General features: G+C 34.7%; 1 protein-coding gene across 3 annotated transcripts in view; it reads left to right on the top strand.

Moving 5' to 3' along the window:
- Positions 1-13,866, top strand: part of LOC145293209 (uncharacterized) — a 44,286-nt gene extending 30,420 nt beyond the window's left edge. For 2 of the 3 annotated variants that reach the window (XM_080139734.1, XM_080139733.1), the window contains exons 2-10: positions 1,670-1,902; positions 2,011-2,135; positions 5,913-6,787; positions 7,502-8,336; positions 8,448-8,536; positions 11,628-11,767; positions 11,888-12,020; positions 12,823-12,915; positions 13,034-13,866. In XM_080139734.1, coding sequence (XP_079995860.1) covers positions 1,670-1,902; positions 2,011-2,135; positions 5,913-6,787; positions 7,502-8,336; positions 8,448-8,536; positions 11,628-11,767; positions 11,888-12,020; positions 12,823-12,915; positions 13,034-13,126 — 2,616 coding nt within the window. In that variant the 3' untranslated portion in view covers positions 13,127-13,866. The remainder of the gene's footprint in view (positions 1-1,669; positions 1,903-2,010; positions 2,136-5,912; positions 6,788-7,501; positions 8,337-8,447; positions 8,537-11,627; positions 11,768-11,887; positions 12,021-12,822; positions 12,916-13,033) is intronic. The other variant, XM_080139735.1, reaches the window with a different exon arrangement.
- The last annotated feature ends 3,854 nt before the right edge of the window (positions 13,867-17,720 follow it).

The following is a 17,720-nucleotide window of genomic DNA, read 5'->3' as shown; positions in this document are numbered from 1 at the left end:
TTCAGTGCACATTTACTATAAGTATGGCAAACCACTTATAATTCAATGTAAGTTTCTTGTTTTTTCAAAAATAAGCAATTATAAACAGAATGCTTATTAATCTATATTTTTTCATTGTAATATACATACTTGCATGGAAATGTTTTGTGTCACAAAACTTTTACGTCACAAGTGTCATGCTCATACATTAATTCCATAGCTAATATAAAATACTGACCCAACGGGTTACAGTTAGTCTAGTAATCTACTAAAAATCTGAATTTGTTTGTGTCAAATTTTTGTCATTATTCGCAAACTTTGAAATCAGAAGGATGGGGCACATAGTTTAGTACTCTCCCTTCTAGCAGGTTTTTTTCTTTCTCTTAAATTTCTTCTAGGAGGGGATTGGAAAATTGGTTTTAGTACCTCTGGAGATCTTACTCAGTATCCTAAATAGAGCCATAATCCAAGGTACTTATTGCCCTTGATAGAGCCAGTAATAACCCAAAAGTGACTTCCCCCCCAATCACAATGGATTTCTCTTTAAGGAGGATGGAAGATCCTTCAAGTACATTTTTTATCCCTTTTCACATGGGTTTGTGTTCATCATGTTCTTCCATGATCGATTTTTTTTTTTTTTTTTTTTTGCAATTACCAGATCGATTTTTCTTTTAGATTTCTTAGTGACTAGCATTTTTATTACATTATGTAAGGTTCCAAAGTGGATCTGGAATATCCTAAGAGCACTAAATTCTGTATAAGTAGCTTTTTGATCCCCGTGACAAAGGAGGGATTGAACGTAATAATTCACCTGTTTGTTCGCACTGTTCTTTTGCACAAACATTAGTTATAAATCTTTGTCAGAACAGATTTTCCGGGATGACACTCAGGGAGGGGCGCACATGACCCCCCCCCCCTCCCCCAAAAAAAAAAAAAACATTTAAAAATATAAAAATAGGTTTGGTACTTGTAAAAAAAAATAGGCACTCGGGATTTCAGTTATGGAGTTGGTCCCGGAAATGACTGGAGCAGTTTAAAATTTTAAAGCGAATTATGTAAAGACTGACCTTAAGGATGTGAAGGGTTATTTTAGAGGTAAAGTGTAAAAAAAAAAAAAAAAAAATTCAAATGCAAAGAATACCAAAGGGAAGACTGGCAGATGATTAATTAAAAATGTGACCTCCACTCCCCTGCGCTTCTGTTCATAAAGCCATTCTTAACTCTAATTGAATTTCATATTGATATAGTATATTTGCAGTCTTTAGTTTTAAAATTTTAATACTTTCATTGTAACTTCTGATTGGAGAATCACTTTGCCATCTTTCGGTTGCTTTACCACTAAGTTGCTGGAAATTAACTGGATAAGTACCAAAAAAATGTGAAGGGTTTAGAGGTAGGAGTTTTAAATTAGCCCTTCACATGGGCAAACCAATTGCAGAATGAACGCCATAATTGAAATTCTCTGGATACCCATTCTTTACTCAACTCAAAACATTTGTTTAGCTCCATTTCCTTCCTAATTTTTTTATAAATTTATCCATTCTTGCAGGAGACGATCCGCCCCCCCCCCTATAGTGATCCATGTTCCTTGTCTGCCGACTTCTAGCTCTGCTCTTCATTTGAATGCCTTTTGTTTTGTAAATCTCCGGCCAATGTCTTGTCTGACTATCTGCTTTCTGCCCCCATCCAGATGAGTGAACAAACGCTATCTCGAGGCGAAAACGGATCCGACTCCAACGATGATGTCCAGTTCAGTGTAACTCGTGTTGCTGAAAACTCCGATTCCTTTGTATCTGAACCGATTCTTCCAGCTTGCTACCAACAGGGGGGTGAGACTTATTACATTTCGCGCCGGTGGCAGGGCCAGGCAGATGCCACACTGCCTCCTCTCAGAGACTTAGAACATGCTACTCTCACTAGCAGGTAAGTAATATTCAAACTCTTGCACTGCCAAATTGGCCTTTGAATATCTTTCAAATTGAAAAGAAAACTATGCTTCAATTCGGATCTTAAACTTTTTTATCTTTCCAGAAAAATTTTTCAAAGAGCCAATTTCATGTTTTCCAGAACAGAAGAATTGAGTTTTGAAAATTCACGTTATCGCAATTATGTTGCTGATTACGAAATATGCCGGTCACCAGGTAACAATGCGTCTGGTAAGTTTAACAATCTGGATGTTCAAAGGTTCCCCCCCCCCTCCTCCATTTGGAAAATTTGAGGGCTACCAGTTTTAAGGAGACCTTTTGGTGCTTATGTAAAATGTTTTAAATCCATGTGCCTTGCAGTTGAGTACATGATTACATACTTGCATGTGATGTTGAAACTTACAAAAATAAGTGATTCAGTAGATGTGCTACATGTATTCGTGAATCATCAGCCACAATTACTTGCATTCCAACATTTTTTTTAAATGGTAGATTGTAATTTTAGTCAAAACGATAGATTGCAGTTACCTCTCTTGGATCTTGCGAACTCAACATTAATCTTCTCTATATAAATAAAATGAACTCATTTTTTCCCCGTCTGATTTTGACATTAATAGGATTAAAAATCAAGATATTTCATGCAAATATAATATGCACAAACGGCAGAACAATATCTGAGGTGTGTTATAGGCTTATTATTTCTCAAATTCCTCGATAATCTTAGATTTCTATACTTTTTCTGCTGAGAAGTCATGGCCAAAATCGGTTAAGATCAATGGAAGTGGTAAAATATTTTCTCTCTAAAAAATTCCTCCTCCCCCTGCCACCACTTAACACCGTTTGGGGATCATTCACAAGGAACAGTTGAGAAGAGAACACCGGTTTGGCTGCGTAGTTCTTTCATGTGTAGTTATTTAAAATCACTAAACTAAGCTGCAGTGCTCTGTGGCATAGTGGTTAGCGTGCTGGACAATTCACATTATATTTTCACGTTCGCGCCGACCTACCGTTTTTTTTTTTCCTAAACAACTGGAATGGACTTTTCTTGGTGGCCGAACTGTTAACGTTGCAGATGTTTTTTTTTTTTTTGTTTTTTTTCACACTTTATTTTCCTACTTTTACTCATGACTCCGGGTTTGATCCTTCCTACTTACCTACCATAAAATTTTTTAAAACTCCCCTCCCCGTCCCGGAAACAAACACTCGGGCAACGCCGGGTACCCCCGCTAGTATACAATAACTCTAAATTGCTAATTTTTATTTTTACTCATTTTTTACGGAGTCAAATCTATAATTTTTTAAATTCATTCACTGATTTTGATATCCTGCTTAATGTTATCTGAAATGTTTTAAAATTTTGTGCTTCTACGCAAGCACCAACATTTTTAATGAAAAATTAAAGCCATACTTGAACGTGTGAGTGTTAAAACAATTCCAGAGATTGTATATTTAAAGCAAAAGTTTACATAGGAAATATTGAATCATAGTATTTTGTTCTTGTAGCACAAGCGGATTTATTAGCAGATATTAGTTGGCATCAATAACTTATGGTCTGCAAATGAAGACTTCCAACTTAATTATACAAATTATATTTCAAGTTAAAACAGTTTGTTCATTTTGTCTTCATTGTAGAAAGTTCAGTGAGAAAAAAGTTGAATACCTAAACAAGTTTATATTTGTTTTTGATGCGTAGACATTAATGTTATCTGTGGGAGTTAAGATAGTAGCCCAAACCGACAAAGGGAGCAAGGATATCTGTTGTAGACTGGTTTGGATGTTTGTTAAAGAATCTGACTATGTATAGCATTCAGGATGGATCTCCAACCCCCCTCAAATATTTCAGTGGCCTATGGTAGATTTGTAACATGGCGGTTGCGTTTAAACCGTATTCGTTACAGTTCAAACCTCTTGCCCCCCCCCCCACGCCATCTTGTACTTTCACAAAGGAACAAAAATAAATCTGACTCTGCTATTTGTTTTAACAAAAGCATTGTTAATTTTCAAACAATGCTTTTCCTTTTTCTCCATCTTCCATGAGATTAAAAAAATCCTGTCTCTATGCCAGCTTAAGTCTCTAGCTGCTGCTACTACAGGGCCCATGTCCACTCCCCTGGAACATGGTTCTTTCTCAACCTCATACTGGCCTTAGCCAGCCATTTCTCACCTTCAACTTTATGCGGCCATCTTTCCCGACACGCACTTTGCTTCTCTTCAACCATGTACTGTCCTTTCTTTTTGTGATGCAAGCCTGCGCACACTTGCTAATCTGCATATATGCTCAAATGTTGCTGCTGCTAATAACTTTGCTAGTCAGCTATTCTTTGACTGCTGCTGATATTCTTATATGCACTCATACATGCTCCGTTACAGATGAAAGTTTGAATTTTTGTCAATTCGGAAAACTACATTCAATTGGTTTAGAATATTTAATTCGGACAAGTATATGCGCAGAAACCATTTTGAGTATTTTTACACTTTGTTAGCTGCAAATGCTACTCTCAAAGCATTGCACTGAACGCTACCACCATTCCAAAAGAAAAAGCCCGAAATGTTTCTTAAATTGACACCAGCATTGCAATACTAAATTTACAAGTTAGAAAAGCATTTCATCCAAGGCATGTTAAACAATGTTTTTACTATGGGCTTTAAAAATAAAGGTACAAGATTCAGTTTGAAATTTATTTATCTTCAAAGTGCACTTTTATAAATTCTACAAAGTAAGGTATAAAATTGAATTTAAATTGAATCAAAAAATTACCTTTGATTTATTTTGTGTAATGTACATTCTGTTGCACTTACAAAATTTTCAATGATTTTTTTTTTTATCTATATCATTAATTGCTAGATGAAAGATAATGGTTTTAAATTGCAACAAGATGTACATTACATAAAATAAATCCAAGGTAATTTTTTGATTCAATTTAAATTAAATTTTTATACCTTACTTTGTAAAATTTATAAAAGTGCACTTTGAAGATAAATAAACTTCAAATTGAATCTTGTACCTTTATTTTTAAAGCCCTTAGTAAAAACATTCATGCCTTGGATGAAATGTTTTTCTAACTTGTATCTTATCTTTTTAAGATTATATTTTAAAACTCTCCTCTCTTTGTTTGTATTTCTCCTCACACCACAACTCATTTTTTGTAACTTTCTCTTTGTAATACAGGTCTGAATGAGAAAATCTGAATTTTTTAACAAAAACTTTAAAATAACTTTTAGATTCAATTTTTTAAAAACTTTCAGAATAGAAAATCTTTAAAATTTAATAAGAAATATATTTCATATAAGGTTTCATTAACAAATATTCAGTACATAACAAGAAAAAGATGAAAATTTCAAAAGACCTGTATAACTGGTTACGGTCAATAGTAGTCCTCGCCAGCTAAAGGCTTTATTATTTAAAACCTTTTGTGTCTGCTCTTTCGCGCGAGGACTCTTATTATTTAGATAGCTTAATACTAAGATTACATGGAAAAAAAAATTAAAGTAGGCTCTATCCCCTCCCTAATAAATTGTATTCATGAATACTAAAGTTCAGTTGACAAATTTAAACATTTTTATCCAACAAAAATATTGGTCATCTGCCAATTTGTATACATTGTCACATGACTCAAAAAAAAAGTAAGCAATCAAATGAATACACTAAGTCAATTATTGGAAATTGGTCAGATTTTAAGTGGTTTTATTTATCACAAATTAAGGCATGAATGGCTCCTGATTCTATATTAGAGTGATGGTCTTTCAATCTGGGATTCTTATCTGAAAAACAAAGCAACTAATTTTAATTTAGATATACTGTCTTTTTTATAAATCAGTCTGAAAAATTTTAAAGACTTAACGAAAAACTTACAAGCTGTATCTTGCTAATACGAAATCAGAAGCCATTTGTCATGCCTGAAGTTATGCATAAAAACTAGTTTAAGTCTTTAAAAATTTCAATTGTACAAACTTCCTACTGAGCATTTTAACTCCAATTTAATATAACCATTTAATTTTTTTTGTTAGAGCTGCAAAAACCTGAAGTGAATGTTGAACGCCTACTTAAGGAAAACGTAAAGCAATTACCAGCAGAACGAGACTCTGATGACATTTCTTGTGCAAGATTTCTGCAAAAAGCAGCTTCTTATGGAATACATGTAGAAGATCCAAGAACACTTTCAGAAAGTTCAGAAGAGGCAAAGAATATGACTGCTTTGGAAGCTTCTCCCTGTAATCTTAAAGAATCTAGAAATAGAACCGAAACTCCATATGGAGATGGCCTGATGAATTTAGATTCTGACTTGCAATCTATGAAGTTAGAGGGGTCTCCAGATATCACCTCCTCTTCGTGGATTCCTAACTGGATGAATGATGGTTTTTATTTGAAAGACGACTCTTATTTTTCAACTTCCTACGACTCGAGTAAGGATCAATCTAATATAAATGCCAGAGAATCTTCTGTTGGTTTTGAACAAAATGCTAGTGAGAAAGCCACAAAACCCATCAACATTTCAGGAAATAAATCTGAAAATCCAAACGTTTCTTTCACACCAGACAAAAGCTGGTCGAATCCTTTTCTTTTGAATTCGTCTTCCTCTCCCCCTTCCTCTCCTAACTGTGAAGGCTTGTCCATGAAAATGAGCACTCCTTCAAAGTTTGTTGGAGTTGTGGCGAGAGATCGACCCGCCAACATAACGAGTGTGTCCACTCAGACTGATCTGATCTTCAACCCGAGCTTAGATGCTCTTCCTAAAAAGGAAATGTCTACCCAAGGAAACCAAACGAGTGTGTTGTTGAAGGATGCTGCAGTCAACACCCGACAGCTATTCACTAGCTTATATTCAGAACCAATATCGCCGATTGGTTCATCTCTTCCCAGCACAAATAAAACCAATGCCTCGGTAAGTTTTTAAATTTTTCTAAGTTTCTATGATTGTGCTGTCTAGTTAACAAGAGTGGGGGTGAAGAATAACAAATAACGGTTACCAAATGCAAAATTTACTTTTCTACCCACCTGTATAATTTCCTACATGTTTACTAATTGTAAAATTTATACGTTTCTTAGTCACTTAGCTGCGAAAGTGTCGGTTTTCAGCATGGCCCCCTTTTTTTTTTTTTTTTTTTTTTTTTTTTAAATTATACACAATGGGCTTACAATTCCACTTATGTTTTAGAATAAATTTGTTCTGGCAAAAATTTTTACCTATTTTTAAAGTTAAAAAGTAAAATGCGTCTATTGGTTCTTGTTTGTCAAGAATGAATTTCATCATCTGTGCTATTCAGTTTAACATTAGTTTTACATGCTAGTATGTGTTGGAAGAATTTTAGAAACTGATTTCAAAACTAACCTATCCATGGCCAGGTGTTTACCAGTTTTTAAATTCAGCCTTATCACTTACCATAATTTTTTTTTTTTTTTTTTTCTGGCCTTTTCCTATCAACTACCATCGCTACATCAAATGTTCTACATTTACTAGCCCAAACACTTTCATTTTTTTTTTTTTTTTAATGTGACTAAATCAGTCTCTTGTTTTGCATGCATGTCCCTACACTATTACTTTATTATATGCCATCAAACTGTTGTATAATTATCTAATTGTTTAATCTCTTTTCAGAATACATTTGATCAGAATCTGAATCAAGATTCTTGTCTCGCTGATAGTTATTTTAGCGAACAGTTTACCGATATTGTTCCTTCTACTATCCTGCAATCCACTGTAAGGAACCCGTATAAGGTGGACTACCCTGATGTTTCGTCTGTTATAGACACCCCACCTCCATCCCCTGAAACCTTGCACTCTGATAACCTTCTTTATGGCACAACAGTGAGACCTCTTAACTTGTATGTTGGTGAACCATCTCCTGATGTAAATGAAATGAAGTTGGACAGCAGTCTTTATCGTTTGGTTTTTGATAACCTTCTCCGTCAATATCCTAGTTTGGCAAAAACTCCACATGAATTACAGCGACTGGCCAAAAGAGAAACTGCATATCTTCAACTTCATAAGTCACGGCTAAACTATACTTCTCCTTCGTTGACTGAAGAGCCAAGGGCTATTACCAAAACCAATCCATCTTCAAAGGATCTCTCTAGTAGCAATCAATATCTTTCCAATTTCCCCACACTTTCAAATGATGTCAACTCTCTCGCTCCAGAAGAAAATTTTTTCAGTGGAAACAATCAGTCCTCGCAAGATCCACCTGATCTCCGTTATCCACCATATAGCAACTTTCAGTTGCCACTTCCAGCCAAAACTGACTGGAATTCTAAACAGCTACCAGAGATTTCTTCCAGAAATTCTCAGTTTGACTGGGGAATGGGTTTTAATCCTGCTGTGACTAAGCATGATCTCATAGATACTGACAATCCACTCCTCAACTCTCCCAAAATGATTATGAAGAGGGTTGAAAACCCTGGCTGGAATGCTACCCGTCCAATATCAATTAATGGTAAGAATTCTTATAAGACAATTCTTATTTTTTTTATCATCATCCATTATACAATAACCTGAATCAATTTCTGCTTTTAGTTAAGTTTTTATTTTTTGTTTCCTCTCCTAGCAAAGACTTCCAATTTGAAATATCAAAATCCCAGCCCAGAAGATTGTTTACAATTATCGAATGACTTTCAGACTAACAATTGGCAACAAGTGAGTATTTAAAAAGCACCATTTTTTATTTTATTTTTTTTTTTTTTTTTACTCTTTGTATCATCTGAATAGTTACAATTGGATTTTAATTTTTGTACTAAGTGACTAGCATGTATTACTATTCAAACATTTGTTTCTTTATTCGAGTTTCAATCTTTTTAGAGATTTGTGGAACCCTGTTTCAGCAGCAGATTTTCTCTGTAAAATGTTTTGAAATTATTTTGACTTGCAAATTCTATCAAATATTCAACTTCTATTGTTTACCGAAACCAGATTTCAACCAATCAGATTCTCTGCAAGCTGTGTGGATTCTGATATTTTTTGTAGTTTCAGCATGAAAAAAATACTGCTAATATTGACATAGATTCCAAAACCCGAAGGATGACTATGAATGTGCACTAACTGCACAATTTTCACTCATTAACTTTGATCATCTTGCACGTTATCCCAGGTTAAGGCTGTCTGTTCCAGTTGGTGTTGTAATCTCCATACTAAGCAAAACCAGAAATCTCATAAACGATAATGCTTATTTTTTAGTTTACTAATGGTATTGTCTACTTACGTGAATAACACATTTGAATGTTTACGAGGGGTGTGTAATAAGTAATGCCCCTGACCCACTTCCTATAGGAGTAGAGCAACGAAACTTGGCACAGTTGTTTGTCTTTCTCTACATAGGAAGCACCCAGTTATGCATTTCTCCCATCGTTTGATGCAGCTCTGGAGACCGTTTTTGTAGAACACCCCAGGTTGGTCCTCCAACCACGACATGACTTCAGAAATCAAGGCTGCATCATCTGGGAAACGCTTTCCTTTCAAAAACAACTTCATGGCTGGGAAGATGTGAAAGTCAGGATGCAAGGTGAGGAGAGTAGGGAGGATGGGGGAGGATTTCATAACCACACGCACGTGCTTCTGATCTGGCGACATGCGAGTTGTGGACCAGAGCGTTGTCCTGCAGGAGGAGGGTACCGTTGCTGATCTTGCCCCACCTCTTGATTTTGATAGCTTCCCTTAATTTCCTCCAAAGTGAAGCATAATAAGCTCCTGTAATTGTGGTACCCTTTGCCAGGAAATCTGTCATCACTACTCCGTCCTAGTCCCAGAAATCTGTGAGCATGACCTTGCCAGCTGAGAACTGCACCCTTACCTTCTTTGGAGATGGTGAGTCCAAGTGCTTCCACTGCATTGACTGGGCTTTGGTCTCTGGATCATAGTGATGGACCCAGGTTTCATCCTGCGTAATCAGTCTTTTGAAAAATTTTGTCTCCTCTTCTTGGCACAGCTCCAAATTCATCCTTGAGCACTCAACGCGTTCTCGCTTTTGGAATGGTGTGAGCAACCTGGGAATCCATCTGGCAGACACCTTATGCATATGCAAATGGTCATGAATGAGTTTCCACAGACCCTGTACGAATCTTGACATCTTGGGCTATTTGGTCATAGTAACGCGCCGACATTCCAAAATGGCAGCCTCAATTTGACGGACAAATGCCTCATCAATGGCAGAAGGGGGGGGGCACCAGGTCTGGAATCTGCTTCCACAGACTTCCGGCAATGTTTGAATCACGATGTCAGCGTTTTACAAGGTCATATGATGGGGTATTATCACCATAAGTTTCTTTGATTTCATAAAGTCTTTTGTGGTGTGCGTCCTTTCAAATACAAAAGAATTCTCGTTGCGTCCCCGGGGCTCAAGAGGCCAAAAATGACACTTTTTTCCCCATAACTTTTGATCCATCTATTAGTTTTCTGAAACTTGGCCAAAATATGGTGACCATTGTTTTTAATGTAAATACAGTATGAGTGACCCTGGCAAAATTCTGGTTCACATCCCCGGAGACTTAGTTCTAAAAATGCCCCTTTCTGTGTGTGTGTTTTTTGGGGGGTTTTTTCCTCAAAAACTTTGTCTGACTATATAGTGGTTTTTCAGTCAACTCAAATATACATGTGTTGAGGTCTAAAACTGCACTGTTTTCCATTTACATTGGGATTCGGCGTATCCAGGGCCTCAAGAGGTCAAAAAATGGCCCAAAATTACACTTTTTGCCCCATAGTGTTTGATCCATCCATTAGATTTTCCTGAAACGTGGCCAAAATGTGGAGGCCATTGTTAATATTGATTCAGTATGGGTGACCCTGGCAAAATTCTGGTTTGTATCCCCAAGACTTTTAGGGCTAAAAAAAAAAAAAAAAAAAAAAAAAAAAAAAAAATGCCTTTTTTGAGCTCTTTTTCATTTTACTCAAAAACTATGTCAATATAGTGGTTTTCAATGGTGTTGAATACAAATATACATGTCTTAAGGCATAAAACTGCACTGTTTATCCATTTTCACTGGGATTCGGCATTCCCAGGAGATCAAAAGAGGTCACAAATGCCCCAAAATTGCAAAAAATGATACATTACCCCATAACTTTTGCCCCATCCATTAGATTTTTCTGAGACTTAGTGAAAATGTGAAAGCAACGTTGGCCCTTCACACTTCCCACATTCATCATTTCTTCACTATTTTTTTGTGGCATCATCTCACATGCAGCACCAGAGGGAGACTATGCATGCGTGGCTTGTTTTTCTTGAAGTGGATCTCAGCAGAACTTCTCATTCATAGAGGTACTCCTTTTCCAAATCTTAAGTGGTCTTGCTGGTAAGATCGTCTGGGAGCCAAGTATCTGTTAGGTATTGATGGCATAAGCGAGAACTCAAATGCTGCTTTAGTTACACGTGGGTAAATTAAATCTAGCCTTTAGCTGCTAGGTCATAGACACTTAATGGTCATGATTGCTAAATATAGTGACATAAAATCTTAACTCGCATGTCCACACAAACAAAACTTATCTAGACATTTTGACCATGACAATTTTGATGTGGCCATATCCTTTACAAGGTTCACTAAAAACATCTTTAAAGAGTTGGGCTGTTTATGTAGTAACTATTGCTAAACAGTAGTAACCATGTACTTTATTTATGGCCAAAACATTTAATCTTTCAAAACACAGAATATTGCTTAGCATTTTCTGAAATGTCTTTTCTTTTTTTTTTTTTTTTTTTTTAACTGCATGCATAATTTTTTTTTTTTCTTTTTTTAAACAGATCATTCGGAAAAAGAAAAAATTTCCCTTTGCTATTGAACAAAATAAGTCCAATTTCTCTAAAGTTGATGCAAACACTAGAAAAGGCAACTATGAAAGACTTGTTCAAGTAATCTTAGAAAGATTACCAAATACTGACAGGTAAGGAAACTCGTTTTTTAATTTTATTACAATTTCACTCGGTTCTGATTTGAAATTATTTTATTAAACTCTTGATTTTTTTTTTTTTTTTTTTTTTTTTCTGCACAATTTTCTTTGCAGAACCAAGGTTGATGAACTTATTAGGGAAGTTAGACGCCGTAAAAATGGACTTGGTGGTTTGACCATGAGAGAAATAGTTCTTGAGGCCAGATCAATTCGACACGAGAAGACCATGATTTATGGCAGTTCTCCAGTGAGTAATAATTTTTTAATGTATTACCCATTTCAATAATGGTTAAACAATGGAATGATTTGAGAAGCCAAAAGTCTGACCAGCCTTGTTTGCATTACCCGATAGGGGTGCCTCAGGGTTTTAAGTTAAGGTGAAGCTTGGTAGTTTTTTCTAAAACTATAGAACTGTATCTTGGATTGACAGTCATCATTGACTCTACTAAACTGTTTGTCAAGAACTTGACTGGTCTAACACCTTAGGACTTTGCCAGGTAAATTTATCTTTAGGCCAGGTCAATGCAAAATTGTTTTCGTAGAACAAATTTAAAGCTATTGTAAGTTTATGCATCTATAAACGTATCACCATAATTTATAACTTAGATTCTTAAAGGCTTTTTCTGAGGTTTTTTTGTATTGACCTGAAAACAACCTTTCATTATCGTCCATCATGATAATGCTTCTCCTTGCATCAAGATCTAGTAGAATTTGTTTGGGAAATCTTGCTTCCTCCTGCATATTCTCCAGACCAGCTCCCCAGGATTACTACTCATTCTAAGGATTATAAAACCATTTAGATGGCAGCAAGTTTGAACAGGAGTTATTCATATTTCACATGTAAACTTAAAGAAGTTTACAAACAAGGCATTTATGAGCTTGTTGACAAATGCAATTTAGTTATAAAGAGTTTTTTTTATGAATGAAGATTGAAGATATTTAAAATCTTCAATCTTACACTGACCTGATAATTCTATTGACATTTTCATTTTCAGTGCGGAGGGGTATGAGTCTTTTAAAGATGAACGAGTCTGTTTCATTTATTTCAGGTTAAGGACGAACATCAATGTGCTCTTTGTGTTGAAGAGTTACAACTGAAAGCACAAAAGCAGCTGGAATGTGGTCATTATTTCCATGAAGAGGTGAGATTGCAACTTTTTATTTAAAATTTTTTTTTTATGGGAGGGAGGTGTTATGCTCTATTTTTAGTTTTTCTGTGAACATGTGATTTTTACAAATTTTCATTTTATTTCCTTTCAGTGCATAATGGCCTGGGTGTATCGGCACAAGAGATCCTGCCCAACATGTGGACGACTGGTTTTCTTTCCTGAAAACTATCCAAAGCTTCCTTAAGCTTTGAGGTTTCTGTTTTGTTTTCCATCTGATTGTCGCTTTATCATTTGGAGTCTTTATTTTGTTCATTTTTACTCGATTTGTTTATGAATTCACCATAAATCTATTCTTTACCAAAATTTCTGGTTAGGGACCCTTCAGGGATGATAAACAAATCTTGGCAGTAATATTTCGAATTTTGATCACTCCAGATACGGCTTGGATTTGTTTCTCACGGGTTTTTAGACTAAATCAGTATTTCTCATTTAGCCTTTCCTCCCATCCCAGTTTGAATCAAACCAGCTTTAAATTTGATTCGTTCGCCCATCCCCTAAAAAACCCATAATTTTCTTTACTAGTGTAGGCAGCAGCGTTGCATTTTGACAACCTGAACTTTTTCTGCTCACTAAATTGTTTTGACTATTATCTAAGCTAGGTAATTTTACAATCCTTCAAGTTTGTAGCCAGATTGTGGCTTCAGCTGTTTTGATTGGATCTTGCTCCTTTATTATCGATAAAATTTTTTAGTTTAAATTATCATGAATTTAAAAACGCTACTGTTTGTTTCTTTTTGGTATTTTGTGTTTTCGTAACGATAAAAATCCGGTTAGACTTGGTACCAGCCTTCTCCTTAGGTGTACGTTATTTTATCCGATTTATGGTGACTTTTTCTTTTTTTTCTCAAGGTGAGACGGATTACGTAAATTCACAAACTATATTCCCGCTTGTAGTTGTATTGAATAAATCTTGTTTCAACCTTTTTACTTTGTTACATTTGGAATGATTTCACCTTTTAATCCTTTGTCTTTTTAGGAACAAAGATACTTCATCTCCTCTGTATTTGCTTAGGGAAGAAATGCCCCCACCCCCCACCTTGCTTTTGCTATGACCTGCATTTCACCGGGTCAAACTTGTACTCAATTCTGTCAGTTTTACAACTGTTAGAGACTCATCTTGGGTTTGTGACGACTAACTGCTGCACCTTAAATAACTTTAAATGTCTAGTCTTTAGTCTGCCACACCTTAACAATCCTATTCTGCCCTCCCCGCCTTTTTTTTGTACTTTAGAACAACTTTTAATTTTTTTTTTTTTTTTTTTAGGAGAGTGTTACTAGTACCGTACAGATACAATGGAATACATAAGCATATCTGTTCAATTCATAGAAAACTGCATGTGAAAATATTTACTGAATAAGAGGAATGCGTTTAATGCTGATCTGTCAAGATAAGCCTTGCACTAAGATCACGTAACCTGCTTATGTCACAAATAAAATCCTATCATTATATCGAATTACAGGGAAATTACAAAAATCCCCCAAAAGTGACTTTCTTTCTATAAAGATTAGGAATTATTTTCTATTTGAACATGTGCAATTAATCTTACCAGGGGAAAATAAATTACAGTAAGAGATATTTATATTTAAGTTTATTACTGGGGAGAGGGGGACAGCCTTGGCAGGTCGTTGAATGCACTGAAATATATTTGGATTCATGCAGATTTCATATTTATTGGAGCCAATTCTCTATTGAATATTATACTGTACCTAATGTATGGTGATTTAAAAAAAAAAAAAAAAAAAAAAAAAAAATTTTATTAACGACTTGGATACTATCAGCTAGAATTGAAATCAAATTATAACTGTGTGCCCTAGCAAGAGATGGGTAACTAAAATTAATAGTAAAATATTTTTGTATGCGTTATTCATCAACTCAAGGATTTTACTAGTTATAAACTATCCTTTGGTGTACGATTACTATTTCCTGTTAATTTCGGTGTTCTGTGACTAGTAGTTAAAGAGTTTGTTAAATATTGAAGATATGCAATATGTTTTAATTATATAGATTTGATTGAAATTTTAAGCTAAAATGATTTTTTTTTTTTTTTTTTTTTTTTTTTTCTCCAATAAACCTTTTAAATGAGTAATTCTTTAATATGAATTTTTAACACTTCAGGGTAATTTAAACAAATTTTTTTTTTTTTTTTTTTTTTTTTTTTTAGGGGGGGGGGGGCAAACTTGTAGACATACACATGAAAGCTGTCAAAAATAAAGTAGCTGTCTTTATAAACAAGTAGGTGCAAGCTATAAAAAAAAATTATAGCTTAAGTTCATAAAGATGGATTGTATAATTTTAATTTTGTAACAATTTTTATTTCATACGTTTGTAACTTGCTATGGCTTGTTTTGATTTCAATACTTATGCAGAGAAGTAGTGTTGAAATGTTAGTTAGAAACCTATTTTGTACTGTAAACTTGAATTAACTAAAATACTCTTAAAATAAAAAAAATTGCGCGGTACATTTTCTTCATTATTTCATTTAAAAGCTTACAATTGATACTCTTGGCTCACGGAGAAATCTTAATTCCATTTCATGAATTCCTTCTATCAACTGTCCATTTCTTTCATGCAATTTGACCCATTAGATTTTCTTGGTGATATGGATAACATTTGACATGCTATTGCCAAAATACAGCCTAATTAAGACCTAGAGTTTGAAAATTGGACCAAGATTACACCATAGTGTTGGTGGGGGCATATACCTAAAATTTTATTTGAATTATAAATGCCAAATTTTAATCTTTGTAATAAACCGTATATTTGTATAAACTATAACACAAAAATATCTTTATTGAACTAGCTAATCTGCCACCTTTCTTTAAAATGAAAAAAATAATTGCTGGGAGCAAATATAATTTTAAACTAACATGAGATTAAGTCTCACAATAAGATTCTACTGTTTGCTTTTTTCCTCCTAATTGAAGCACGAACAGTGGAGTGGAGGCCATACAGCATCTTGTCACAAGTGATCTTATTTCTCCTGTTATGTAGAGCATAACATGGAGTGAAGATTATAGTGCGATGTGAAAAAATACTTGGTACGTAATAAGTCGATGACAATGAGTTAAGGTGCAAAGCTTATGGAGAAAAAAATGGGAAGAAAACAGTTGAACAATATATTTTTGTCTTGTCCGTGATAGTTTAGTAATTTCTAAAAAGCATGACCATGGAAGAATGCAATAAAACATCTTAAGCATGAAAAGTATCTTGTTTTTTAAATACTTAATTTTACTGAATCATTTTGTATTGAAATTTCAGTTTTTTAAATACTTAATTTTACTGAATCATTTTGTATTGAAATTTCAGTTTTTTAAATACTTAATTTTACTGAATCATTTTGTATTGAAATTTCAGTTTCATTGTTAGCTAAACACAACTTAACTTCAAATTCGGTGACCGTTTTGCTTTGACAACTTTCATATAATGTTCACACGTCCAAGTGCGCTTGTATCAATTTTAGATGCATAATACCAACTGGAGTTTTAATGGAAGTGATTACGCATTTAGTAATGACTTAGTAATGCCTAAACAAATTTTTTTTTTTATCTTCCATGGACATGATTCTTATATTACCAGAAGTTTACATGCCTGGAAGTATGCATTATTCATCCGCCCAAAGATTTTACTAGTTATAAATAGGACTGTGACAACAGCATATTCTTTATATTGTTTTGACTCTTTGAGTATATATCCATTAATATCTTCAGTTTTTATAGACTAATATGGTTCTCGGTTGATTGACTGTCTTACTATGTTGAATATATACTGGAGTAAAAAGAATGTTGTCACAGCCCTAGTTATAAACCATCCTTAATATATGATTACATGTCAGAGTGGGAGCATATGCCTAAAATATAATCTATGTAATGGATTGTTTATTAGAAAAATATGAAACTGGTGTATACTGAAGGGATCATCGCTGAAGTATCTTCTATTACAAAAATTATGATTGATCTGAAGGAAAAATTGCTCAGTGTGGATCTAATTTCGTTCTCAGCTGAATATAACTAAAGTATTTTCCAAAGCAATAACAAGTTGGCAAGACCAACTTGTAAGTCATAATGTCTACTGATTATGGATCCCTAATAATAATGCCCCCCCCCTCCAGAATATTTTCAAATCTCTTAAAAGTAAGATTAATGCTACTCCATTAAATACTTCATAAAATTTTACTCCAAGAATTATTTGGGGCTCCAAATTCTTAATGTGTGTCCCAGATTGAAGATATTCAACCATTAGTGGACTTGGTTACTGTTAGGATTGATAGAAACCAATCACGGGTCGCTAACATCTTTTTGTTTCGGGTAAGTATCTCGGGTATGGGAATTCTTGCATAGTGCTGGTAGGCACCACTAAACGTATAACTTTGAATCCCGGTAAATCTAATGATGTTGCATGCCTGGGTAACACCAATTCACCCTTCTTACGAGCTAAGGGTTAGGTGGGGTGTTTAACGAGAGGTTGAGGAAATTCATTCCTTTCTTCAAAAGCCTGGAATGTTTTTCTTGCAGATATGGTGAAAAATTTCTCAGCATTCAGTCAAGTTGACATTGAAGTCCACCCTGTCATTGAGCCATGTGTTGGACGACCGTGTAAGTGATGAGAATTAAGATGGAAGGGTATAGCTGATAAGTTTGTTTGGAGCAAATGGGTTTGAGAGAGGAGAAAGGAAAAACGATGGACAAAAAAAAACTAATCTCCAAATGACAGGAAATGCTAATCCCAACAAAATGGTTGGAATTAGGGTTCAGTTAAAGACCATTTTGTTTTAGACATG

The sequence above is a fragment of the Euprymna scolopes genome, chromosome 14 (assembly GCF_053919585.1).
Source record: "Euprymna scolopes isolate OS-2025 chromosome 14, ASM5391958v1, whole genome shotgun sequence".
Lineage (NCBI taxonomy): Eukaryota > Metazoa > Mollusca > Cephalopoda > Sepiida > Sepiolidae > Euprymna > Euprymna scolopes.
Note: the sequence above shows the minus strand (reverse complement) of the source record. Positions and strands in the feature narration are given on the sequence as shown.